Consider the following 27,509-nt stretch of genomic DNA (forward strand, 5'->3'; position numbering starts at 1 on the left):
GATCTTTTGTATAATAAAAGTGCAAATTCATAAATCACACATGGAAGTCTGTCAGATGTTCTGCAAAAATGTGGCAGGAATAGAAATAGGACCAAGCCTCACATTTTCTTAAAGAATTCGGTTATTCTGAAATACTGATTTATATTTCAGTTTATATGACCTACTAAAAAAAGTATCTTGCACGGATTTACATCATACCTGAAGTCAGATGAAAGACTTTGCATCTTTTTTCTGACTGAAATATATTCATAGTGAAACAGCCTTCATCTTCACTGTTTGCAAGCTACTTCCTTTTAAATCCACCAAATCATATAGTTAAGAAGATACCCAGATTAGGAACAGCACCCCAGTGGCATAAACATGTTCTTGGTTGAGGAACATAAGACCTTTATTAGTTTTCACAGTCAACAGATATATTCTCAATGGTCATACATGCCTACTATTAAACAATATTGTTGTTTTACATAAATCTGTACAAAATGTCACCAAGTTTGAAACAACTGTGTAAAGACTTGAAGTCATGCACTCTTGTCTCTTATACTTTAAACGCACATACACTGATTCATATTAGACTCACCTGAGCAAATTTAACGTACACCTAGGTAGGAAACCTAGATCCTGCCTTCTATAGATTCTGAGTCCTTAGTCTGGAATTCCAGTAGAAATTTCGCGAAAATGGATGTGTCTCTCCAGATGACTGACCTGCAGAAATTTGTCCGTTATACATTTAGGTCTGCCATGTGGAACATAATAGTGAGTCTAACAATTGGCTTCTATACAAATTTAAAAGGAACCCACCCAACAACACCTTAAATTATGATTAGGTAAAATATGATTAGGTATATGATCAAGGAGCCCCCAAAATCACACTGCAGTTTTAGAACACACTGAAAGAATTTAAAGAATACACTGGATTATCTACATGCAAAGCTACAGATTATTCTCACAAAACACTATAGATTAAAATAAGCTAGGGAAAGAGATGTGGAACAAACTTCTGAAGAATTTCAAAAGCAGAGATCTCCCCATTTTCTCCCATTGGAGTAAGGTTTACCTGCATTAGCAAGATGGAGGAATGATAGCCAACCCTTGTTTTACATGGAGACAGAGCTAGAGACATTCCCTTAGGACTATTAAGGTTGAATGCCCTCATGACTAACCTCGATAGTCAGCCCATGAGAGACAAAGCTATGACTTTGTGACTCAAAGCCCTTTCATGGTTTGTCCTGTTAAAAATTGTGTAGACCAGGGCTTCGAATTCTGCAGACACTGCCAGAAAAAACACACTACCCCCAGGTTTCAGAGGAAAATATCTACCTTTATGTTCCTTTAGTTGAGTGGAAGCGACATGCTTTGTTACATATTCTTTTGAGATCTTTTTCTTGGGAAACTGCCTGTCTAATTCTCATCTCTAATGTTTAGAAGGGGTTAGATTTTTCACTTAAGTTGAGCACTGATGTCTTTTTCACATTTAAAATCTCACATGTATTACTTCCCTCATAGATACCTCCTGAATGGTTGAGTGGGCTCTGAGTATGTTTCTATTTCTTCTAGCTGTATTCTGAATGCCAGAACTGGCTTTGCATGTAAGAGTAGCAATTCATCCATTACCTAAAAACTACCTTGCTTGCTCTTGTGGTTTGGAAGTGTCCCTTGCTGTAGGGTACACATCACATTCCCAGAACTCTAACGATAAAAGGCTCCAGTTTCACATTCAGAGTTGCTATTCATACTAACAGATAAAATGTACGAAGCACTCTTTATTTACTAGAAGATAATTGTAAACCCTGCATACCTTCACCTCATATTTCATTATAATTTCTAATACTGCTTAAATTAAGGAGTACATTTTTCATCCCTGTGTAATTTTTTCCCATATTGACATACTGTAAGTTATGTAGAATTACAGTATTCATCTGTAATATTCCCATCCTATTACCAAATCTAGAGCATCAAAGTGAAATGAACCACATATGTAATATTGCTTGATACCCTCTTCATCATAGGCTCCCTCTCTCTCCAACTTACGAAGTAGATGTGATTCCACATGGACACCAAAGTGAGCTTGGCAGTGCTCAGTATTCAGTCCGAGAGAATTCACCACCACTTCCTTTGCCTTTCTCACTACAAATGAATGGGTTGTGATGGATGCCGAGGAGTTTCCTCAAATACCTGCTGTGTAACCACAGAGATTAGCTCTGCTCCCATTGAAGGAGTGTCCAATTCTTGGGAGTTCATCCCTAAGAAATCTAGAATCCTGTTAATTTTAGAGTTGTCTATAAATTCACAAATGCAATTCACAGATGAGTCTTATGTAATTTTTTAAAAAATGGGACATTTCCCTGAAAGATTATAGATCAGAACTGAAATAGCCCTGCATTTTTTTCAAAAGCCAATAGCAAAAATGCCTTGTTCTTATTAGCAATGACTCTAAGGAAGGAGCTGTTTGACTACTTCTGTAGGAAATTAAAAAAACAAAACAAAACAAAACAAAACAAAAAACCTCAGACATAGAGCACACTTGTTTTTTGCTTACAGTAACAAATAACCACAAATTAATTCCATGAGCATTTTACAGGTTAGAAATAATTCATTAATAGTCATACAGTAAATCCAATGGACTCAGGGGTCCACCTCAACATTGTGTACGTCATAAAATGTACACCAATGATTTTCTTAAATATTTTTAATAAATGAACGACCATGCATGTTCTATTGATTTTCTAAGATTGGGACTAGATATCTTTACCCACAAGGCTATTGAACATGCCTTATGTTCTAAATTCAATCCCTTAAGACTTTCTTGGTGAGAAAGATTCCAAGTACCAAGAGCACAAAGTATTTGTGTCTAATCTACACTGGGATAATGAAACATCTGTTCTGTCTAATGTGATGGGAGTCATGCCAACAGCATCCTCATAGGCCAGGAACTGTGCCAGAGGCAGAGCTGAGCCAATCACACTTTCGCCTGAGAAACTTTCTCCAACCAAACTGCATCGATTAAAACAAATGATTTGAACTTCAACACTAACCAAGCAGCTATTACAGGCAAAAAGGAAGGAAGGAAAAAAGGAAGAGGGGGGGAGACTTGGTTTGTAACAAATATTCCAATTCTCTTTTAAGAGCTTGTTGACACAAAAAATCTTGAAATATAATTTCCTCCCTGTGTATTGCCTAATAAACAATGAACGCAAACTTTCCTAATTTGTGAGGTTGCCTTTTGGGAAGGCACTTGCCTATATCAGTGTCTCGGCTGAAATAGAAGGCAGTGCTCTGGGTGAGTAAGCATGGGAAACAGGAGGAGTTACCATAACGTGCCATTTTACAGGAATTACTATTTCGTTGACTGTTAACAAATTGTTTTCTGTCTCTTATTTCTTTTTGTGTGAATTTCAGGCACATTCAAAGCAATACTCCACCTCCACAACCCCCAGTTCCACCATTAGGTTACGTGTCCGGAGCCTTGATTTCTGACCTGGAGACAGATGTTCCAGATGAGGATGCTGATGATGAAGAGGAACCATTAGAAATTCCCAGGCCCCTCAGAGCACTAGACCAGACTCCTGGATCCAGTATGGACAATCTAGACAGCTCTGTAACAGGTAACTAGACTAATAGAACAAGAAAAAGTGACCTATTTGCAACATTAAAATGCATCATAAATCAAATGCTTCCTTATGTAAGATTTATTCCACTCCATCTATTTTTGTAACTGTTTAAATATGATAATGTTAAACACCAAATTCAAAAAGGATTTAGAAATACTTTTGCTTTGCTGCTAAAACGATAAGGAAATTCATGAATTTTAAAAAGCTTTAAAGACATGAAGGAAAACTCAATTATATCCCGGGCTTTCAAGAAAAGTTCACTCTGCTAGGGAACCAAGTCTGTTACATGAAAAAAGCTTTACTTTTAGAAATGATATAATTTGTATATCGGGAACAACATACAAAGTGAATGAGATCTTAAAACGCTCCTTGATATTTCACCCTGTAAAATCATTCACTGGTGAAAATAAGCGAGCCTTCAGAAAGGAGCCTCTCTTAGGTTACACACGGTATTATATTTTTAGAGTGGAAACATGCATAGTGAGATAAGCAATACATTTATGCATTTCACATTGCTGAATATAATCACCAGTCTTCTGCCAAGAAGTGTAATTATTTTGACTGTTTATTGCTTAGGTTTCCATTTTTTTTTCTTCTTGTTCACTAAGCAGACTTCCATTGGTGCAAGCCTAGGGTGACTCTGAGAAGTAAGCAGCAGCCTGTTTCTAAGGATTAAAAATTGTCCAAATGACATCCCTTATATACACAAAGGAAGTAGCAAAAGACAAACTTTAGTCTTTCTATTCCTTAGTTATCTACCTCTGCACTCACAAACAAGTCCCTTACTAGACAGTGGGACAGAGCTAGTACAAACCTGAGTCTGATCTCTGCACTCTCCTGGTCCATCTCAGACGAGCTATATCTATGTCATTAGATAATTCCTTTCCTCCTGTAATGCTTCTTATCAGAGCTTCCTGATTCCAAGTGTACTCTGAGAGTTTCCTAATCTCTACAGTATTGAGACTGCCTGAGAGATCTACAAGGGCTGCTGGACCATGGTATATGATAGACCCATCGCAGCTTCTGCCTTCCTTTTGGTGATTCTCAGCATCTGAGGCATGAATCTAATTTTCAGTATTTCCTCTTGCCTGAGGCTGAGCTGATTATCAAGCTAATTAAGATTTTAAAACCACAGATATATTGCGGTGATTGGAAACATATATCCAGCTGAAGGTGACAGGGCAAAAGTTAAAACTTTTGCATTCTGTGAGAGCTGACTTATTAGTACACTATTATGTTAAGCCTCTTTGGCTGAATTTCTAGCATAATCTACTTTAGGGCAAATCTGAATATCTTTGCATATTTCACAAGTAATACCAAACTGTTTCCTATTAAGAATGCAACCAGAAAAATGTTCCCAGAAAAAAAATGGCAAAAGTCAGCCATAGACTCTGAAGTTCTATATTAAATATTGCAATCCCTGAGACAAAATATGTCTCTCTAACTTAGAAGAATACTACTTGACCCCTTCACATGGTAAACTGTTAAGAACTAGTTAGGATATCTTGTGCAATGGTAGTCCAGCAGTGTGCACTTCTCCTGTAGCTAATTCTTTTGATACTTATATTTGCTGCTTAATTGTTGCCATGTTAAAAACTTTTCAAGCCATTTATGTATGTATTCCCTCACAAGGAATATGTCCCCTGAAAATATATCTCCTTAGTGAAGTTATACCTTTTACTACAGTAACTAAGTAAGAACTTCCAATGTTTTATCTTTCCTTCTGCTAGAAACTCAGAGAACATCTAATCAAAGGCTTAATTTCCCTTCTTGACCAGTAGTCCTCAACCTGCCTAATGCTTTGAACCTTTAATACAGTTCCTTATGTGGTAGTGACCCCAATCATGAAACTGTTTCCATTATTACTTCATAACTATAATTTTGCGACTGTTATGAATTGTAGTATACATATGTGTGTTTTCTGATGGCCTTAGGTGACCCCAGTGAAATTTGAGACCCAAAGGGATTGTGAACAACTGTTCTAGTCTGTCTGTCTATCTCTCTGTCTCAATCTCTTTCTGTCTCTGTCTCTCTCTCTCTCTCTGAGTGTTTATTAGTTAGTTTATGAACATAAAAGAATGAACTTATTACATTCAATCTGAGAGCATAAAATGTGTGTATATGTAGATTAGACTATAAGTGAACATGGACAGTTTTTGAGTCAGGTAGAGAGTATGTGAGCACAGGAAGTAAGTGAATATATTGGGAGTCATGAGCACATTAGAAAGTGCATAGGCATGTATATAGAGAATGTGAGTCTATAAATTCATATGAGTGTACAAAACTAAAGGGTCACTATAGAAAGAATATGTGAACATATACATGTATATATACAGAGAAGGTGCATGGGTGGAAGCAGCAAATGGACATGTGCTTTGGGTATTTGCCCAGAGGTACCTGTATACATTAATCATGGTGCCCCTCTGCCCACTGCAGGCACTATACCCAGATAGTTCACAGGTATACATTCAGGCAAGACATTTATACATATAAATACACACACACACACACACACACACACACAAACACACACAAATAAATATGATTATTCTAGAAACAACTCTCCTTTGTGAAGAAATACATTATTCAGAGTATGTTCAGAATAACTGAACAATCTGTGGAACTCCTTAAATTCCAAAACATATTCATTTAAGAAAAAGGTCAGGAGAAAAAAATTATCAATGGTTCTAATTTTATAAGCTTAGTTTTAAAAAAAAGCATGTATGGGCAAACATATTGCTTTATATAATTATTACCAAAACAAGCTTTTATTGTGTGTCCTTACATGTATCCCTGGATTAGATATTTGATTAAATTATTATTATTATTATTATTATTATTATTATTATTATTATTATTGAATGACCTTTTACCCACCTTCTGTTTTCTTTTGGAGACAGTTATTGCTATGTAGCCCTGCTGTCTTGGAACTTTCTGTGCAGATCAGTTCTACAGGCTGTAATTAAAGGCGGGTACTACTACAGCCTGAAAGGTTTTTCATATTTTGCAAACATACCAAGGGAACGAGAACTAACAAAAGGAAGGAAAGATGAGGGATGAAAAGAAAGAATTCCCAGAGGAAGAAGGGAAACAAAGAGGAAGGGAGGAAAAGAATGCAGAGCTGGGATTTCAAAGTCTAAAATACTGAGGGTCTGGCACTTCGCACATGCTTCCTGCCTTGGTTCTTAGGATTTACCCTAGGTTAGTTCACTTAACCGTCAAAACTATGATTGCCAAGGCCCTAATTTTATAGATAGAGGAATTTATCTATCTACAGATGGTTAATCATACAACTTCATCTATTCTGAATATATATTTACCACTTAATATATAATATATTATGTATGCCATTTAATATATAATATATTATGTATGTATAAATATAATATATTATGTATGTGCTTCTAAATTATCATGATATCTGTTTGATTGTCACAAAGCACAAAAATAGGTTTAGAGTTGCAGTGCACATCATGTTGAGATTGGGAAAATAATCACTGAAAAAAGTTTCTATATTCAAAACTAAGCTAGTGAGACTTCTAGCAAAACAGCAATGCACCATCACAAGGTAACAGACAGAGACAGGATTCAGCAGGTTATTTTTCCCAATGCCATTCTAGGTTTAATGATAGTGCCATGAGAAAGAAAGTTCCAGAAGGTAGAATGGGAAGAGATAAGAAAAAGGGTGTCCTTAACATACAGTTGAAAGTTTATCTTGCCTCAGTGTAAGAACTAAGGTCAATAATGATGCTATTAAGTGGGAGAGAAGTTGTCTTGCACATTGGAAAACACATGCACATGGTGGCTAAAATAAAATTATGGACCAATTTTCTTTGGGATTTTGGATAGTTTAATGTTTTTTCTAGAGCTCACTCAACTGCTCAGTATGAAAACACCCCACTTGGTGGTCTAATTGCTACACAGGTGTTTAGAACGTGGTCCATTAAGCTTTTCAACTGAGGATTTCCATCTATTACAAAAATATTTGAATAAATTAATTTTAGTATGAGTGGGCATCTCTGGTAAATGCTACAAATGAAGAATTCATTGTGCTAGGGCTACTTCAGCAGCTCTAGGATCTTTAGGAGAAATTTGATGCCAAATGATGTTTATCTAAGTAAAACACATTAGTGGATATTATATAACCAAGGGAAATTTTTTCTACTTGTTTGTTTTGCTTTTCCTCTATGTTACATACATATGCATGTGTGCATACATATACACATGTGCATGCAAATATGCAAAAACACACATACACACACAAAAAAATGGGTAGATTTGTTGCTCACTCAAATATTGGGAGGATCAAAAGTATTTTCACATATATTTACCTTTTTTTTGTTCTACATCTAGAAAAGATCAATATTAGGACTGGTTTAGCTGAAGACAATTATAGCAGAAGATTTGACTTAGCAAGTAGTTATACAAGCAGTGGATTAAATATTGGCTCAAAAACATGGGGGCTGTAAGTTTTTGTGGATCATAAAAATGGTAATGCAACAATTAACAAGGTCATATTATAGAGCACAGACTTTACTCTAGCTTAATGGCTCTAAGGATAAGCATTTATCAGCAAGGAAGGATTTAGCATAAATTGACATGTAAATGAATTGACGACTGATCATAAATTAATTTTAGTGCTGAAGATGTAATAGAGACACAGCAAGATGCCACTTTATCATGGCATTTTATGCTCAGTAACATTTAAGCAACTTAATGTCCTATGTGAGATTCTTCTTCATCAGCCTGAATTAATTTCAGATTTTTTTTCTGGCCTTTCAGCATTTTTAAGCTGAGGAATTTAGAAAGATTGAAGCTGTAAACACCAATAAATTTGCTATGTGGCATAAATTCATTTTTCATTAAATGTTTAAATATGTATTGATTATGTTTGTGGCTATAATGTGTCAGAAGACTATGAATTGCTTGCAGTTTCGAAAGATTCTCCAGGCAGGTTGTTCAGACTTGGTATTTTCTAAATTTTCATACATGTGTTCACAGATATGATAGACATGATTCCTATCAAAGTGACTTACTCTTCAATCTAACAATGTTTTTCTTATCTTCTAATCTTTCTCTCTGTCTCTCTGTTTCTCTCTGGCTCTCTGTCTCTGTCTCTGAGTATGACTAAGAATCACACACACAACTAAATTATGACAAAGTAAATTCATCAATTTACTTTGAATAAAAATACTATAAACTACTACTATCTGAATGTTGCCAAGCATATCATTATATATATACACACATATGTATACATGTATATATACATATATATATATCATTATATATGAATCTTATTACATATTATTACATAAGATGCATTCCATTATATACTAAAAATATATTTGTTACCATTTTTTGTTGCAAGACAATCACATCATTATTTTTTCTGTTTCTGAATAATCAACAAGAATTTACTAGCATTATATGTTATTTAATAAATAAATAAAAATAAATAAGCTAAATTTTCTAGGAATGTTTATGGAAATGTTCTTTTGAAGATAAGGTCATTGCTAAGACATTATGCATCAGATAGACTAATGCATAAAATTTACAGTGAAGAATGAAAATACTAAATTTATATTATCTAATATGTCAATCTTTATTGAACTTCTGTACTTCAATGTCCCTGTATAACATATGCCAGAATGGATAATAGGTAGCTCTTTATCCATAAAACTCTACTTCCTATGGAATGTATATGCAACAGTTCCTGTCAAGGGATGGAACCAATGTGCTCTTTTCTTCTATAGTATTTCTGCAACAAAGAGAATGAGTCTAAGTTTAACAGCAGACTGAAGATGAAACAGAGTCAAGGCAACAAAGAGCCAAGATTTCATTAGACACAGGAAATCAGAGTAGCAACTGATGAAGGATGCTTATGTGGTGGAAGATAGTGTTGTGTGCCTACCACACTGCACAGATAGACAAGACTCTGTAGTACAAGGACCCAGTGACTCAGAAGCATAATAAGGATGTGATTGAGATGATGATGATGATGATGATGATGATGATGATGATGATGATGATGATGATGACAGTCTAGAGATCTTTATATGGAGAAATCAAAGTGTGTCAGTTCTTGCAAAAGACAGTTAGACAGCAATAAGGAAGGCAGGAGGTACCAGAGGCAAGCTCGAGAATTAAAACATGAAGTGTGTGGAGAGAATAAGGGCACGTCTATTATAAAAGTGAAACAGCCAACGGAAGGTCAGACTCCCTAAGCCTACTCTCAGCTGAGGCTCTACAGTCTTGGTGACACCATACTGAATAGCTTCGGAGTTTTTCTTTTTCCTTGTGGCAAAGGGCACACAGTCCTTTGCTTTGTTTCTTCTCTCATTGTGGCCTATTGGTCCTCGACAATGATCTTTAACTCAGAGAGATGAATCTGTCTGAGGAGGATCTATTGAAGGTTTTATCTGTCTTAGGTCCCTTGTAGTGGTCTGTGTCAAGCAGACTTGTTTGGAATATAAAGACCATGTCCTAGTGCTTTTTCAACTAGACTCCAAACAGCCTCTCTCTGACACTCCTGACTCCATTTTAATGTCTAGATGATACTACTCCTTTCCAATTCTGTTTGCTCTGCTCTGAAAAGGAACGTGTGTGTGTCACTAACCCATTCACGAATATTTTAAGTACTTTAAACTCTTAACTACACTGTTCTCTTCGAAGGATGAGAATAGAGCAAAAACTCTACCATATTTGATTTTCACCTATTTCTCATAAATATGTATTTGTGTTAATTAGGAAACCTAAAACATGTGTTTCATAAACACATGTTTGTGTCTCCTTTCTAAATATATTAGGGTAAGCACTATTTGGTAGTTTATTATATTATGAATTAAATCATATAACAACTTAAGTAAATATTAAATTAATTATAGTAAATAGTTGGCTTAACTCCCACGGTGATTTTGTGTTTTAAAAAAAATTGAAAACTGGCTTTGTAGAACCTTAAGAAAGTGTTACTTGTAGTAGTATCCTCAAAGTATTTCATACCGGAAGCTATTTGTGTAAAAATTTGTATTTTTCCACTAACACTGTGTTTCATTTTGCAGAAAAATCTACCTTATGGCTCATGATATTTTATATTAATTATTTTTAAAGGAACTGGAGTTATTAAGCTAATTAAAATTACAGCATATATAACAACATTGTTGTAAATAAAATTCAGTAAAATGCAGTATTCTTTATGTTGATATTGTTTAGCCATTTAATATATAAGTTTTTGTTGTTTTTATGACTAACTTTTAGCTTAAAATCTTGGTATAGTTGATGGAGTCTGAACTACATCTAAAATATATGCACACTATTTTTTAATCAATTCTTTCTGCTTAAATACATTAAATTACTGCAGTCAGATCACTCTTTCTTGTTGTACAGCAAGTTACGTATGTATAGCAATCCTTGTGGGAAAATGATGTGATCATTAAATCAATTTAAGAATTGAACCAATTGAGACATAGATGATAGTAGAATAAAGAACTCACATGAAACTTTAAAATATCAGCCAGGGGATGAAATGGCCAGCTTGGCCGTCATGCACTGTGTTACAGCAGACGAGGTATCTGACACCACGACTTACTGGACCACTGCATTTGTTTTTAGGTTCAATGGTAAATGGATGGGGCTCTGCATCTGACGAGGATCGTAACTTTTCTAGTCATAGATCTAGTGTAGGTAGCTCGTCAGATGGCTCCATCTTTGCCAGCGGCAGCTTTGCACAAGCATTGGTGGCAGCAGCAGATAAAGCTGGTTTTAGGCTGGATGGAACCAGTCTTACAAGAACAGGTTGGTAGACTCCGAGTCCACACTCTTTGCATGAGAGAATCCTGTCCTCCAGACACTGACCTTTGCTTCTGCTCTTCCTTCTCAGTGAATCTAACTGCAGGCTTCCTAAAATATGCATGAACACAGTTGGATAGACGCTCTGTTACCAGGACAGCTCTTTGGATGCTAATATTTTGGAGCCCAAAATAGGCTCCTTCTCACTCCCTTGCATCCCTTCCTTCATTCTTCTCAGGCTCTGCTGGTTAATTGCAGTGTGCTTCCTTTTCATAGTACAAAAAAAAAAGCAACTAAGATTGTCATTAAACTTTCAGTAACTCACACATTGCAAAATCCTCACAAAATCAATAATGAACCTGGTGATAAAAATGATTCAGCTTTTGTCTCCACTGCTTTACTTTCTCCCGTTTCCTTTTGTGGAGGCCCTTTCTGGGAAGGTTTCCTCAGCATGGGGTGAATGGGTCTAAGACTATCTAACAGCTCACTTGGCTGATGGGCCTAATTGTTTGACTAAGATGTTAATACAATGATTTATCTTTGTTTTGAAGGATGCTCACTAAAGATATACCCAACGCGTTTGTGAGTTCAATAAGATATTTATATGTGTACTGCTCTTTAAAGTGAATCTGTTTTGATTTCAAAGACTAGTGAATAATGGCACCCAAGTCAAAATTTCATAATTGTCATGTGCATCTCATGCCACAGGGTGGGGAAAGATAGGTGCGATTAACTTTGGTAATTTATAAGTAAATGAGTATTTTGGAGGGAAAAATAACAGCTTTGGCACAATGTATATGCCATTATATTTGTAATACACACTTCTTATCTGCATAGAATAGAAGACAATATTCACATTTACTATGTTATCTTAACAAAAGAAACTAATGAAGTATCAATACATGATTCAGTTTTAATTTAATGGCACTCAAATGGTAAATTGACCTTTGCTATACGTTCAGGTGATAAAATTACGTCATGGATGTTTTCATAAGTTTCACCATCGTTATTTCTTTCTAATGTGCATGAAATATTCTTCAAACAAAACATAAGCATGCGTCAAGCATTGCAAAGGTTTAATTTTATAGAGCATCCAAACTAAAATATGTTGTGATAGAGCTGGTTATTTGAATTTTCTTGCTTCCCAAGGCATAAGTCAGAATCTTTATGTTGCCTGAGTGCTTCTTGTGGTGTTTGCTACAAGCAAAGAAGGGAGAGGGTTCAAGGGAGCTAATAAATTAGAAGGCATAAGTGCACCAGCAGCACGTATGCTAAACGCTAATAAAGCATTAAGCAATATCAAGTCACACTGACTTAGGAAAGTGTAACTACATATGATAATTTTGTATGAAATGAAAATATGCTCAAGAGAATATGTGCACATAAACCAGTCCACTCTTACAATAATAAATTTAGTATCAAAATAATTCATTGTAGAATATGTATTAGATGACCCTTTTCCTAGAATAAATTCCATACATGGGATATTTTCCCAGAATAAATTCCACATATTCTAAACTATAAAAAGAAAAAAATGTAGAATGCCAAGTCTTTTACGATAGGATAATATTACTCAGAAAACATGTATCACATTTTGGGTTATACATTGAGACTATGACCTGCTACCTTCTACATGGATCTTAATTCTGCTGAAAAGTAGAATTCATTGTGTATGAACATTAAGTGGTAAGGTCAATTTTATGTATGCATCTAAGCAGACATTTTGTGTAAAATTTCAAATATTATGACTCCCAAACACCAAAAGAGTGTTTAGGATTCAAAGAGTAAAATTTGACTCTTCAAATATAACAGTACACAATTTAAAAAAACAAAACAAAACAAAAAAAGACCCTTTTCTTATTTTGAAAAGTAAATGTGGCATGCATTTGCATAGACCTATGAAAGAATTATCAAGATTGTCAAGTCTGAATAAAACTATAATCAAGCAATGGGAAGCATTTGGTTGGTGGATTTATTTCAGGTCCATTTGTTTGAAATGTGTTTCTGTTGGATGGGGTCTTCTTAGCTTATTAAAAACCGGGTAAATTACGTGCAGCAGGTCATGCATTCCGTGCAGACATGCAGTGGGCTTTTGTACCTTCACATAGCATCTGAGGGTACATTCACTGTGTAGTCTAGTAAGAGCAGAGACACAAGGCAAGACAGAAATAAAGTATTACAGTGGCATTCTCTATGTCCATTCCCTTGGTTTTCGTTTCAGGAAAAGCCTTTACTTCCTCTCAAAGGCAGCGGCCCACCAGCCCATTTTCTACAGACAGTAACACCAGTGCTGCCCAGAATCAAAGCCAGAGGCCTCGGCCCACCAAAAAACACAAGGGAGGGCGGATGGACCCACAGCCAGTGTTACCTCATCGGAGGGAAGGGATGCCAGATGGTAGGTTACTCATCCTAACTACGTTACCTCATGAAATATTCTCTGTGTTCTCACTCACTTTCAGTAAAGGAGGTGTTGTAGACTAGGCACTGCCTCAATATCTACCAGTTCAGATACTTGGCCACATGCCATGTTTAAATGAAACACACTTTTTTTCAATCATGTGAAATTCTTTATCATCATCATCATCACCTCACCATCAGCATGCCTCCAGAAAGACCTAGAATTCTACTTCCCAATGTTTCAGCTCTTCTAAAACTCTCCAGCATCTCATCTTAAGTGTAGGAAGGAAACTGTCAGTGAAAGTGCACTTGTAATTGTGTGAGAACACTTAAAAGCATTGGGCCTATTATATTTTATTTTATTTTATTTTATTTTGAGAAGACAATGAAGTGATCAACTAAGGTTTTGGGTTCATGAATTTTAGAACCAATAGGCAGCCATAGTCTGTTGCTATAAAGACTTTCTTTCTTCCAGGTACTGCAATATGTGATCACAATCTCATAAACAATAGAAAAATGAAAAAGAGAAATTTTATTTCTCAGTCTTAAAGTCCAGGGAGTGCAACACTTGGTGCCAGTTAATAGGGTCCTTTATGGCTATAGGTGGTGCCTTCTTTTGGTAATCTCAAATGATGGAAGGGGTCTCTCTAGTGTTCTTTATAAGGGCCCTGAGCCAACATCATGATCTAATGTCCTCACAGTGGTTCACAACTCACAATACTATACCAATGAACAATAGGATTAATTTCAGTATATGAATCCTATAGTCATAAAGATTCCATGCATAAGAAAGGCTCGATATTTGTTTGTTTCTTTTACTTAAGGTCCAAAAATAAATACTTTTGACTTTGGGGAGCATAGGGCTTATGTCCTAAATCCATTCCTTGTCATGTGAGTATACGTATGGAGGGACAAATTTAAAACTGTAACTGCAGGTGTGTCTCAGTGTATAAAATGCTTGTCTACCATAGAAATGTAGCCATAGATTAGATAGCCAAAACTCCATAAACTGGGCTTGTTGGCACATGCATATAATCCAAATACTTGGGATGCTGAGTCAGCAATATAATAGTTCATCTTAGATGACAGGGTCACAAGAAACCAAGTCTCCAAACATATTACTGTGAATGATTGTCAATAAAACTTTATCGACAGATGGACTGGTGGCTGAAAGCGAGCAACAATGGTTTACTTAAATCATTTTATTTACACATAGCATCTAATCTTTGAGCATTTCACTAAATACTGCTCTCTTCAAGAAGCAATATTACTGAAAGACATACATGATCCGTGATGAGTCTATTTTATTATGCCTCTTAGTTCTAGTGTTTTTCAACTCACTTCTCATATTTTCTGAATATATGAAACTTCCCTTTCAATGCTCTGCAACTTAATATATCTTCGTATTTCTTATAACTTTATAGGCAAAGAAAAATTTCTCCCTACTTCTCAAAAACACCTCCTTATGACCTCCCAAATTTATCATGAGATCAGTTTATTGAATATCAAGAGGATTAACCTAGCCAAGGTGAAGGTTAGAACCATTTGGCAATATCCTGAAACATGGCCTTCCGTGTCTGATGTAATTATCAGAAGTACAGTCGACTTTCTGTGCATTTCTGTAACTTATATTGGAAAACCTAGATCTAATCCTTGGGCCTCAAATTTAGTAGGATCCGGTAAAACCTTAGTGGTAAAACATTATTGCTTTTATTCTTATTTTTGTGAGAAGGAAGCCAGCTGCCATCTTTGTACTTTCTGTGAATCTCATGCCAAGACTCAAAACATCGAACATGTTTGTTTTAATGTACCTTGGGTTCATACTTTTTCCAGCTTTCTGTGTTTCTTTGGGAAGTGTTTCCATGAAATATGAATGTTAAGGGTACAGATGTTAACACAGTGTTTGTCCACTCTAAATTTCTAGCAAGCTCCAACTCTTGTTTGATCCTCCTAAGACTGGTATTGTAGGTGCTCACCATAGAACCTGCCTTTGTTTATATGTGGGTGCTGGAGGGTTGAAATCAGGTATCAATGCTTGCAGAGAAGGCATATTACACACGCACGCATTCTCTCTAGCCCCAAGTCCCACTAGTTTTAAGACTGGGCTTTGTAGATTCTGAATATCGACTGACGGATTTTATTGTTGATGGTAGAATGTCCTAGTATCAAGTGACACATCCCACTTTTCAATCATTGTTATGATTACTGTGTCCTTGTGTCAAGCTACTTTCTGAACAAAGGGAGTCATTTTCTCTGTATCCACTGAGAAGAATTTGGAATAATGAGAAATGTCAGTTTTTCTCCCAAAAGCAATATAAAAAGTCTATACACATTCATAGACATACTTGTTTCTCTTGTGGAATATCTCTTCTAAGCAGGGCTTGTTGAATCCAAGTCATGTATCCTTGAAAGAAATAGCCTGACCAATTCTGGACAAAAGATGGTAGACAGTTCCCCCTCTATGAGTTCTCCAGAGATTATCCTCTCTCGAACTGTACTGTCTTTGACCTCGTCATTAATTCCAAGTTAAGACAAAGATTTTTTCTCTGCCACAATATAGTTTTCTGAAAATTCATGAGCTCATTGGTTCCTCCATTTAAATATTTAGTGAGCATATATTATAGGTATTATCCCTCAGTCTCCTGGACCTTATATTCTAGTCAATAAACAGAGGTTCAGACCAATATACATGCATAAGTAATAACATAAATTATACTAATGGTGATTGTTGCCATGGAGAGAAACAACAGAAATTGTAAAGTATTTCAGAGGTAGAATTTTAATGTAGGGTTATCAAGGAAAGCTCAACAACAACACGAATATGATAAGAGGCAGGAAGAATATAAATAAATGAACAATGTTTATGTTCAAGGAAAGGTTATCATAGGAGCTGATGTCAGCAATTAAAAGCCCAGTGTTCATTTGATATTTTTTAAAAGGAAAGTAAGCCTATAACTAGAGCAGATAGAAAAACAAGATGGACTATGATGCCAGGCAGGCAAGAAAGGAGTAACATTGAGGGAGCTGTAAGCTGAGGATCTACTATGGGCTTTTATAGTGGAAATTTCCTGGAAGGATGTGTGTGTGTGTGTGTGTGTGTGTGTGTGTGTGTGTGTGTTTGAATTCATGTTAGAATATTTTGTATTTTTAAATTTGTATTTTTAAGGTAGGAGAGTGGCATAATCTTATACTTTTTATTTCCCAAATGTCAGTCTAGATTTTGTATAGTCAACAATAAGTGGCCCTAATATAAAAACAGAGACAGTTGGAGATCATAGAAACAATAAATGGGGGTGGGGTGCTTCATGGCATCCTCAGTGGATCAGTGAAAGCAATCAATAAGAAAGGTAAGATATTGGAGATGGAAGCAATGGGATTTGAATATGTAAGTTAATATATGCCACAAAGAAAGGGATTCAAAGACAATGTCATAGCTTGGGCGAAGGTGTAGAGTGGAACTGTAAAAGGAGAAACACAACAGTAAAAGCAGAAGTCTTTGTATGATGACGCAAAGCTATGTTTAAGTATTAAGCATAAACTTCTGAGCTGGGCTGGTTGCTGTGGACACAATGGCATGAGTTGGGTCTTAACAAAAGAGAGATTCCATCTGGAGATGCTTGATTGCTTTTTGCTCCACCTTCATCCATCCCCATCGACCCCCATTCACTTACCTGAAACATAAATGAGAATAATAAGGTACCTATGACATTGGCCTGTCATTGATTGACAATAGCTAACCCCCAGCGGGCCAGTGAGATACTCTAGTGAATTGACTTACTTGAAATAATTCCACGAAGAATGGAATAATAAATTTAATTTAAGTAAATGCATTGGATTAAATAGTTTTAGTTTTTCCATAGCCATTTGTAATTCCAACTCTTTCCAGTTTATTTCAATGTGCATGCAATATCCTTTATTCTTAGAAGATAAAATCTCCAAGGATATTATACAATTACCAAGCTATATAATTTCAAGTCAAATTAAATAGGCATCAGAATTTTAGCTGCCATAAGCAAATGCCATTTTGGCCATTCTAGAAATTAAACAGCTCAGATGGTGAATAAAAATCAATGACAAGATATGTTATTTTAGAATTCAATACAATCCTTCCCCTCACTGACAGACTAAGCCCAATACTGAAATGAAATAATTAATTTGCATTCATAAAACACACAGCAAAGGAAACCAGTATTAAAGGTAAAGGGAACACCAAGCTCATTAGATTACCATGCAAACAGATAGCATATTATTGCATTAGATCTTCATTTTGGAAGAAAGGTTCCAAATGCATCCCTTTTCTCATCAATGATTAGCAGCTCTTAATCTAACATGAAGACACTCACAAGAGCTGAGAATACTACTTCAACTTGGAACGCCGAGAGCACAAGCTCAACAAACCAGTAGCATCCTTCAATGGAAGAAAGTATTTTGCTTATAAAATAAAAGATAAAGCTTTAAAAAAAAACACAAACATTTTTAAAAGGGAATTGGCTTCTTGTGTACAAAACATTTGGTTCTCCCTTTCTAATTTAAAAAAATTATTATTAGAAAAAAACATGTTTATAAAAATGGAATGAGAAATAATTGCCCACATTGAGTAGAATATCCTTAATTCATTTAATAAATGTACATTACAGGATGTATAAGTTTTATAAATAAGGAACATAATTGTCTAATCTAAGGGCGAGCCATGAACTTCACAGTACCTCATAAGAAAAATCAGATGATAAAGACACAAATGAATGCTGAGAAGAATTGAAAGTCCTTAACCATGGCATTTTAGAAATCATATTAGAAAGATATAACAGGAAATGCAGTCTCCTAATTAATGACATTCAAAATATAAAGATGACTATCTGAAGAGTTAGCAAAGGGAAATGAAAATTAGCTCATTTTCAACTTTTGTGTTTTCTTCATTTCCCAAGTTTAATTTTAAAAGCTTTTTCAAGATGAGTTAAACCACTCTGGACTTGTCGAATCACCTCTAAAAGTTCTTTCAAAAACTTATCCGGCCCATTTCAAATTTCCACAATGCACTGTCTGCATGACTCAGCACATAGCACATTCAATGCATGCTCTGGATATTAGTTATTACGTGTGAAAATTAATACAATGGAAGATTATAATGCATTAGTTGTAACTCATTAGCTAACTCATGAAACGAACAGGCGGGATCAGTTGTCAGACAAATGTTAATTGCATTTAATGATGTTAGCTTAACCCTGTGACCATTGCTCCGTGTGCCACACACTAGTGCAGAGAGAGTCATATGCTATACAGGATGTGGCCTGTGGTCCCTTATTTACAGAGCGTGATCTCTCCCGAGGAGATCTTTAAGAACGCTATTGTTCTTGGTGGTGTTTACTAGCACAGCTGCTAGAATCTGTAGTGATTTTTTCCCCCTCATAGTATTTTTACCTTGAAAAGATAGAATATTGATATAAACCACACACCATCCTTTACCTTGAATGCCAGCCCCTAGTTTGCTGTTGAAAATATGGTCCCTGTTGAACAGATATATGAAAGATGAGATGGCAAGAAGGTAGAAGACAAATCAATACATGCATTTTGAATAGCCATTAATTGACTTGTATTTTCCACAACATTTTGCATGGGTGATACTTATAAGGGGGCAAGGGTTTTTCAGTGTTGGGCCGGAGGGGTGGGATTGTTTTCGTTTTTTTTATTTTGCTCATTTTTTTTTCAACTTGAACTTAAATTTGTATTTTTTTTTATTAAATCTTAGTCCATTCTAAACATTATTCAAAATTTTTAGATCTTCCCCCACCACCAGATCCCCCACCAGGTCAGGGTTTAAGGCAGCAGATAGGCCTGAGCCAACACTCTGGTAACGTGGAAAGCTCAACAGAGAGGAAAGGAAGCTCTCTAGAGAGACAACAAGCAGCCAACTTAGAAGACACAAAGAGCTCATTGGATTGTCCGGCTAAAACTACTGTAGAGTGGCAGCATCAAACCCAGGACTGGATAAACTCTACAGAGCGCCAAGAAGAAACACGGAAAGCCCCACACAAACCAGGGGTTGGATCAGGTGTGTGCTGCACAGTCCCACAAAGGGTGACTGTACTCACTTGTTTTTTCCTACCGGGTGTATTAGGAATGGCAACTGTTTAAGGGCATCTGGATTTGCCTCAAATAAGTTCAACCTGAAATCCTTCAGAGGAGCGCAACAGCACACTTCAGTAGAGGCCTATTCCACAAGTTGATCCGGTATGAGGTCTTTGCATTTAGAAACCTCCAGGTTTCATCTGGAGTGCTCAGAAAACAGCTTAATGTTTTTAATCCTTTAATATCCATATTGAGTTTTTTTTAAGAACACTAAACTTCTCATTTTATGTCTACTTAATATCAACTTGAAACTGATGGTTGAAGTAGGGAGTCATTTGAAAGGGAGTTAACATCTTTCAAAAAGGGAGAATTCTCCTTTTCACAGAACTGCAGAGATGAATAATCAGATATCCCAAAGTTAGAAAAGGAAGATCTGAGCTGGTATGTTGTTCTTCGTATGACTAAATGAAGTTCAGTGTTAACACTTGGATGGGAAGGTCGCTTATCTATAAGAAATAATTTCCTTAAACCCTTATAAACTTCATAAATCCTGTTTAGACATTATTTGGTGGAGAGGTAAATCTGTTGTAAAAACATATGGTTGGGGGGGCATTCACCCCTGCTTAGTGTCTACTGGACGTGAGCACACAGATGCATTCAGAACAGTATCCTTTTATACTCTATTCATGTGTACTCAGTCATGTCTAGGTTTGTCCTCACTCCATGCATTTCTCTTAATTACCTCATGTCACCATGTGATGTTAAAGTCTTAGAAGGTTTATTTTGTCAAGGGATCAGAAATGACAATGGCAATATCTAGATCTACTGAGACATTTTGGAAGGTTACCAGCTGTTACAAAACACTATGTGCCCTGTCTCATTAAATACTATCTGAGGAGCAAACGGATAGATTCAATCAGTAGGTTTTATTCACTTAATCACGACGTATAGCCAGAAAATTGGAAGAAACAATAGTGGATGTGGAGGGAACGGGACATGGTGAACAACTAGAATAAAGAGAAAAGCAGATCTGAGTATTAACATATGGATATAACACAATTTGGTTTTTTGGAGACATGATATCTAAAAGGAACATTAATATATTATTATGAGTGTTTTGTTCTCTTTTAATGAAATGCAGAACTTTTTACACAATGGATTTCTGACTCAAGAAATATCAAACATTTAGGAAACTTATTTAATATATATTAATATATTATATATATTCTAATCTAATTCTATATCCACAACCTAAAACTATTTCTATATCTATTTCCATAATATAAACTAAAAATAAAATAATTTTTCTTTGGTCTTACTGGGAAAAATTAAATTGAGCTTCACTGACTTCCAAAAAGATTTCTCAGACACTGTTTTTGTTATGCCAACTATGGTTCAATTCAGCAGCCCTCTATTACAATGACTTTAAACTTTGCAAATACTATGCTGCCCTTATCCCCAAATCTCTTTTGATTTAGTCCAGTCAGCATGCATTGTAGAAAAGTTGCCTGCATGTGGAAATTCCTCTAATATCCAGAACAAATTAAACTTTACCCCCATCCCTGAGCTCCCAGGGACTATACCACCAACCAAAGAGTACATATGGAGTGGCCCATGGCTCCAGCTGGGGGAGGGAGGATGGAAAACGAGAAAAAGGGATAACATTTGAAATGTAAATAAATAAAATACCCAATAAGAATTGTAAAAAACAAAACAACAACAGAAAATCAACTTCCCACTTCCCATTTTGCTGGAGAATGGAATAAGACAATTGTCTCTGAGGACTGGGTTTGTGCTTGGCACCTGTGTTGCCGTTCAGTTCAGTCCTTTATGGTTGGTTTTCTTTTTTTAGAGGAGTCCCTGGTGCCCTACAGCAAGCCCAGCTTCCCATCTCCAGGCGGGCACAGCTCATCCGGAACAGCCTCCTCTAAAGGGTCCACTGGTCCTCGGAAGGCTGAGATTCTGAGGGGCAGTCACCAGCGGAATGCCAATGACCTTCTCGACATTGGATATGTGGGCTCAAATAGTCAAGGACAGTTTACAGGTGAATTGTGTAAGTTTTTTGGTTCCTTTCAAAGGCCGTTGGGATCTCTGTATTAAATAAACTGAGTGATAAAAATTTCTATCTGCTGAGAAAAACAAATTCAATTATTTCACCCAGGATTTGCCCTAAGTTAAAGGATAACTGTTTAGAACAGTCTATGATATAAGCATTTCATTGGTATCTCAAGTTGATTTAAAGTGTATAAAATTCTTTTAATGTAAGTAATTAGTCTTAATACTTACAAGTAAGATACTTGGCAAAGGGCTCTTCACCCTTTAAAACTGGGTGAAATAAAGAAAAGGAAGCAAACTGCCCAGTTGAGAATTTTGGGTATTTATTGTGATTGGAGCTGAATGTACTGTATATGTCTTAGTCCTGACATTAAAAAAAATTACATGTTCTTAGTACCTTTGATGAACCTTTTTAGAAGATCCTTCTACTTGAATTAGTTGTTATTTTATTCTTACATTTTAAAAATGAAACAAATGTGAATTCTTTGTAAATCTACATTCCTCCATGAAATGTCAGTTTACTAGTGGACTCGCATCAGTGTTGGGAACTAGTTCATCCTGTGAGGACCGCAAACTACCTAGAACACTGCAAAGTTCTACAGGAATCTGAGTTACTACCCACTGGCTACTGCTAAGTTTGCTACCATGGTTCGTTTGTAACTTCTGTTTCAACTCACGTACATTTAGATTGTTTTGTAACTGACTTTGTGGTATCTGTAGCTGGTATGTCCTCTAAGAAAACCAACATGTGCATCCCATGCCTGCAGGCTTCCATTTCCCCTCACGGCCTTCAAAGGAGACTATTTAAACTCACGAATGCAATACTTAGCTGAGAATCTTCCGTTACTCTCTACTTGCTTTGATTTTATTGATAGTCAGGATAGAGGAGTATTTAACACTTGAGAAAGCTATGCTTAGACCTTTTTCTTCTCTTTTGCAGAGTAACTGAGAGGAGACATACAAAGACGCTCTGAGGACCATCAGGTCCAAACTCATGGAAGTGATGACATTTAACAGTGCAATGAACAATTTCTTTATTTATGTACTATTAAAAAATACTGTAAATGCAATGTAAAGACACAGCCACACATATCCCACAGTTCTTTTCTTGTGTCCTTCTCTTACTTACACCACCCACCTTAACTCTTTCTTGTCAGGAGTATATAAGAAAAAGAAAGAAAGCAAAACTCGCCCTCCAGGAAGAAAAGGATTTTCCTCTGTACATAATTTCTTTGGTGCATTGCTATGCAAGCTCACTCTTTTTAACTCTGTTCGTATTATTGTCTGTTCTTATTGGTCTGTTGTACTATATGTGAATTAATGGGCTGTGGTACCATATATTAACTTTTAATTGTGTAACTTTTTATGTTTAAATTTTGCACTGCAATTTTATTTGGTGATAAGCACAAATCTCTCCTCCTCATGACATGAAGAAAAGATTGAATGTGAAGGGAGTGTTCTGTACTGTAAGCTAGGTGGATAATGCTGGTGTGACCAATCCTGTTAGACGGTTTTCAGTTGGGGGTGTAGAAATAGGAAGATGTGAAGGAATGATGGGTGTTGGCAAAGTCTTCTTGAAACATCAGATACTGAGTCAATTTTAAGAAGCAGAAAGATGGATGCTATTGACTATAGCAGGGGTCAAAAGAAGGGGCTTTGAGTCTAGACAGAATATGTAAGAAAGTATGGCGGTAGCAAAGATGTACTAACTTGCTTTAAAAATCTTATTAAAGTTTTATTTAGAATGAACTTCACTGGCCATTGTAATTAACCCATCTTAGAATTACAATGAGCAAAATAAAATCAAGGTGGTTCAAGAGATCTGTATTTATATATTCCAGCTTTAAAAAAAAAAACAGCAGTTTTGAATTACCATAATTAATCTCTCCAACTCATTAAGTCAGACTATAACATGGAGTTCCCCAAGGAAACAAAGAAAATGAACTCCAGAGATTCCAGCAAATAGTTAAAGGAGCCACTTATTATCAGGGCACACTCGGCTACTCTGGACTATGAGCTCAATTGCAGTATTGTGTTCGTCTTTCTAATACATGTACAGTACATACTAGAGGATGTAGTCACATCACCTCGGTTCATTTCTTTGTTTCTTTTTTAAAGCAAACCAATGCATTCTACATACAATTTTGTGTTTCTTCTGATTAAAACGTGAAACCGATGCTACCACATGTATAGCCAAGTTATCAGTGCCTAAGGGCAGTGCTCGCAGTGTGTGCAGTTTCCGGTTAGTCGATTTACTGGGCTCGATATTTTCTGGTACAGTCTCAGAAATTGGCCACCAACTAAAACCTGTTTGACCCATTTTGAATGAGTAAATCGGAAAGAACAGTCAAAAGGGAGAAAAAAAATGCATGTTTATACACTTTTTAAATAAAACCAAATCTTGTACGTGGACATTAATGACAGTGTCCTGCCTCATTTGTTTTCATGACTTTGAGAACAAGGAGTTCCTGAACATCAATTATGTATGCTCAAGATAAATGTGACTTTGAAATGTATGTTAGCTACTGTACATGTATGTAAGTCAAGTAGATGATAGCCTTCCTAAAATTACCACTTATGATATTTTCCCATGTGCTACTTACAGAGCTTAAGTTCTATTTCAGCCAGTAATTTTTATTATTTCTCTTATGATATATTCAATAGATGGTACCTTGAAAAATTCTCAGTGTGATGGGCAATATATTGAGTTTTCAAGTAGGGGATATTTATGTTGACAGTACATGCCTTGCATCATTGGCTCAGATGCCAATTCGTGGGACATTATTGTAGGGAATGGATAATGTAAGTACACGGTCCCAAGGGTCCTTCTCCACGGGCAAGCATAGAATTTGAGGTTCTTCATGGGTTCCAACATTTTCTTAGTGCTCTATCCTTAACTTCACTGAAGTAACAAAAAATTCTGACACACCCTTTAACAACTTTCTACCATCAGTGCCTGAATTTTATTGAAGTTTTGTGTCTCTGGTACAAAGAAATAGGAAAAACTGAACAGTTTCTGTGGGGAAAAAAAAGATTTATGTAATTATTGTCAATTCTAAGTTGTGATGAATTTAACTTTTCATTTATACAGTTCCTGCTATCCTGACCTCTATTTAAAAGCATGGGATCTTTTAAAATACATATTTTACTTGTGTTTTCACTGTATGTTCACGAATAATATAATTTAGTGTAAAACTTCAGTATATCACATGTACGGCAACTGACATTTGCAGATTATTATCAAACCAAATCATATGAATTGATATCTGTAGATCACATGATGGCTTACAGAACAATTTCAGGTTTTAGCACCATGTCATTCTGATTGTTCTCAGTATATGATCATAATTATATTGTGTTTATACAGATTACAGACTGTGATTAGTGCAAAATCTTGTATCTGATATCTACTGTAAAGGTGAACTAACATGCTCTGGTGATTTGAATTCAGGCATAAGCAAGCTAACAGCAATACAAAACATTCCTCATCTAGGTATTGGACAAATCCACTCATCATCAACCATCAGATGGTTAACTGAGGAACATATACCTCTCCCCCCATGAAAGCCCCATCTCTTTTCATCTTGTCGTTGATTGAATGTGATAGGAAATCTACTGAGTTTACTCTTCTGTGGGCCTAAGCAGAAACATGCATAAGCCATCAAGAAGGAAGTCTGGGTGGGAATGAACCCTCATCTTTTACTCATAGGCAATACTGCTGTGCTATCATGGCAGACCCAAGCACAGCTTCTTTCAGAACAGGCAACATCTCCTTACAGAATGTATATATCAGTGCTCAAACTCAGGTATGCCAGTATAAACAGTAAGGCTCCCCTACCCGCCTTTTCATGCCCTTTGACATAAAGTAAGTTAGGAGACTATAAAGCTATGAAAACCCTCGATTCCTTCACAGGATTTGGAGCAAGTTTATGGAAGTATATAGGACAGTCAAGACCAATGTAAATACAACCAAAGTAAAGAAAAGCCTTGCAGAAACACATACTTCCACTAGCAAAATAGATTTACCATGTTCTATGTTGTAGTTTAACGCTCTCCATGTTTAAATCCCATCGTCAATAGGATTTAAGTTGTAAGTTTATATGTGGTTTCACATCCAAGTTCTAACTTAATAAATTTATGCAATTTGTTTCATTGATGAAAACACAATATTCACATCAGTGAGCTCCCAACTGAGGATCGCTTTTCCTAAAAAAGCAATCCTGTCAGTATTAAAGATATGCAGAACCATAACATTCACTACTAATGTTATTTTGTTCAACTACTTCTGTATAGTGTGAAAAGGGGGTAGGGGGACATGCGTTTCCACATTATCTGAGAGGTAAAACTATTTTTGCGTTGCTTGGTCCTAATGGATACTTCAAATGAAACACCATACAATTTTAAATGACATGCAATTTATGAATATTTTTTACTCTTATAATTTTAAAAGCATTTGTTGTGATTTTAAAGTGTTACAAGATAGGAGATTTTGTGGTTGTGGGTAGACTTTTTATACTTTGTTTTATAGCTGGATTTTTTTCACTGTAGTTTATTTGAGTGAACAAACACTATTCCAAATCTCGATGTGTTTCATTTAATATTGTTAGATGAGCAAAGAAATTGGCATAAAATTGATTCATAGTATTGTCAATGAATTGTGTATTGTGTATTCACTGGGAAAAATAAAAATATATTCACATTTCAATTTTGTAAAAAAAAAAGCCATTTATGTAAAACCAATTTGTCTGTAGACAAACCAAAAATAGATCCTTGTGTCACTTTCAGAATTCTGTGACTATTTTGTGGCCCAATATTCCTATTTCTTTTTTCTATTCAAATATGGATCAGAAGTGCTAAGTAGGAAATAATGTTGACTAGTTAGTCATGATAAAAGACAGCAATAAACACTGCAAGTATTTGAAATTATATATCCTACTCTGTCAGCACTGCTTTCCAGACCTACTGCCTGCACCACAATGAAGCTTAGATAGGCAGTAAACTGAAGGAAATGATTTGAGAAGCAGAATTACTCTAAGTTATTTTGAAAGGTAAGTCAATGGGATTAGAAGCAAGCAGCTCTTATTTGTTTGTTTAAAAATGTTAAAGATGCATCTCTGTTAGAAAATATATTTGTTATCCTTAAAATAATGACCAAACAACACACACACACACACACACACACACACACACAGAGAGAGAGAGAGAGAGAGAGAGAGACGGATAGACAGACAGGGAAAAAAATCTTTTAACCCTGAAATACTCACTTAAAAATACCTAAAGAGCACATAGTAAAAAGACCATGTAATTCAATTTCATTTATTTTATCTAAATAAGGAGAGAATTCAAAACCACGAGAATAATTATAAATAATGTATACAGTACAATGAAGTGATTATATATGTGTGTGTGTGTGGGGGGTGTGTGTGTTAAAAATAAAATATACCAGTTGCCTGCCTGTCAAAGATGGAAGGATGGGAAAAATCACCATCGTGTTGTTGAATATCTACTGTGAATAAAACTAAGATAATGAAAATGTACAAGAGTATTGAAAGCATACACACATGCTTTCTCTATTATTGTATGTACTAATTCGAG

General features: G+C 35.8%; 1 protein-coding gene across 6 annotated transcripts in view; it reads left to right on the plus strand.

Annotated features, from left to right (window-relative positions):
* Robo2 (roundabout guidance receptor 2) overlaps positions 1–26,840 on the plus strand; it is a 115,440-nt gene extending 88,600 nt beyond the window's left edge. For 2 of the 6 annotated variants that reach the window (XM_032899163.1, XM_032899165.1), the window contains 5 exons: positions 3,397–3,602; positions 13,618–13,791; positions 19,570–19,842; positions 21,712–21,912; positions 22,855–26,840. In XM_032899163.1, the coding sequence (XP_032755054.1) occupies positions 3,397–3,602; positions 13,618–13,791; positions 19,570–19,842; positions 21,712–21,912; positions 22,855–22,856 (856 nt within the window). In that variant the 3' untranslated portion in view covers positions 22,857–26,840. Of the gene's footprint in view, positions 1–3,396; positions 3,603–11,219; positions 12,297–13,617; positions 13,792–19,569; positions 19,843–21,711; positions 21,913–22,854 lie in introns of those variants that run through there. The other 4 variants (XM_032899166.1, XM_032899167.1, XM_032899164.1 and 1 more) reach the window with 3 other exon arrangements.
* Positions 26,841–27,509: the final 669 nt, after the last annotated feature.

The sequence above is a fragment of the Rattus rattus genome, chromosome 4 (assembly GCF_011064425.1).
Source record: "Rattus rattus isolate New Zealand chromosome 4, Rrattus_CSIRO_v1, whole genome shotgun sequence".
Taxonomy (NCBI): domain Eukaryota; kingdom Metazoa; phylum Chordata; class Mammalia; order Rodentia; family Muridae; genus Rattus; species Rattus rattus.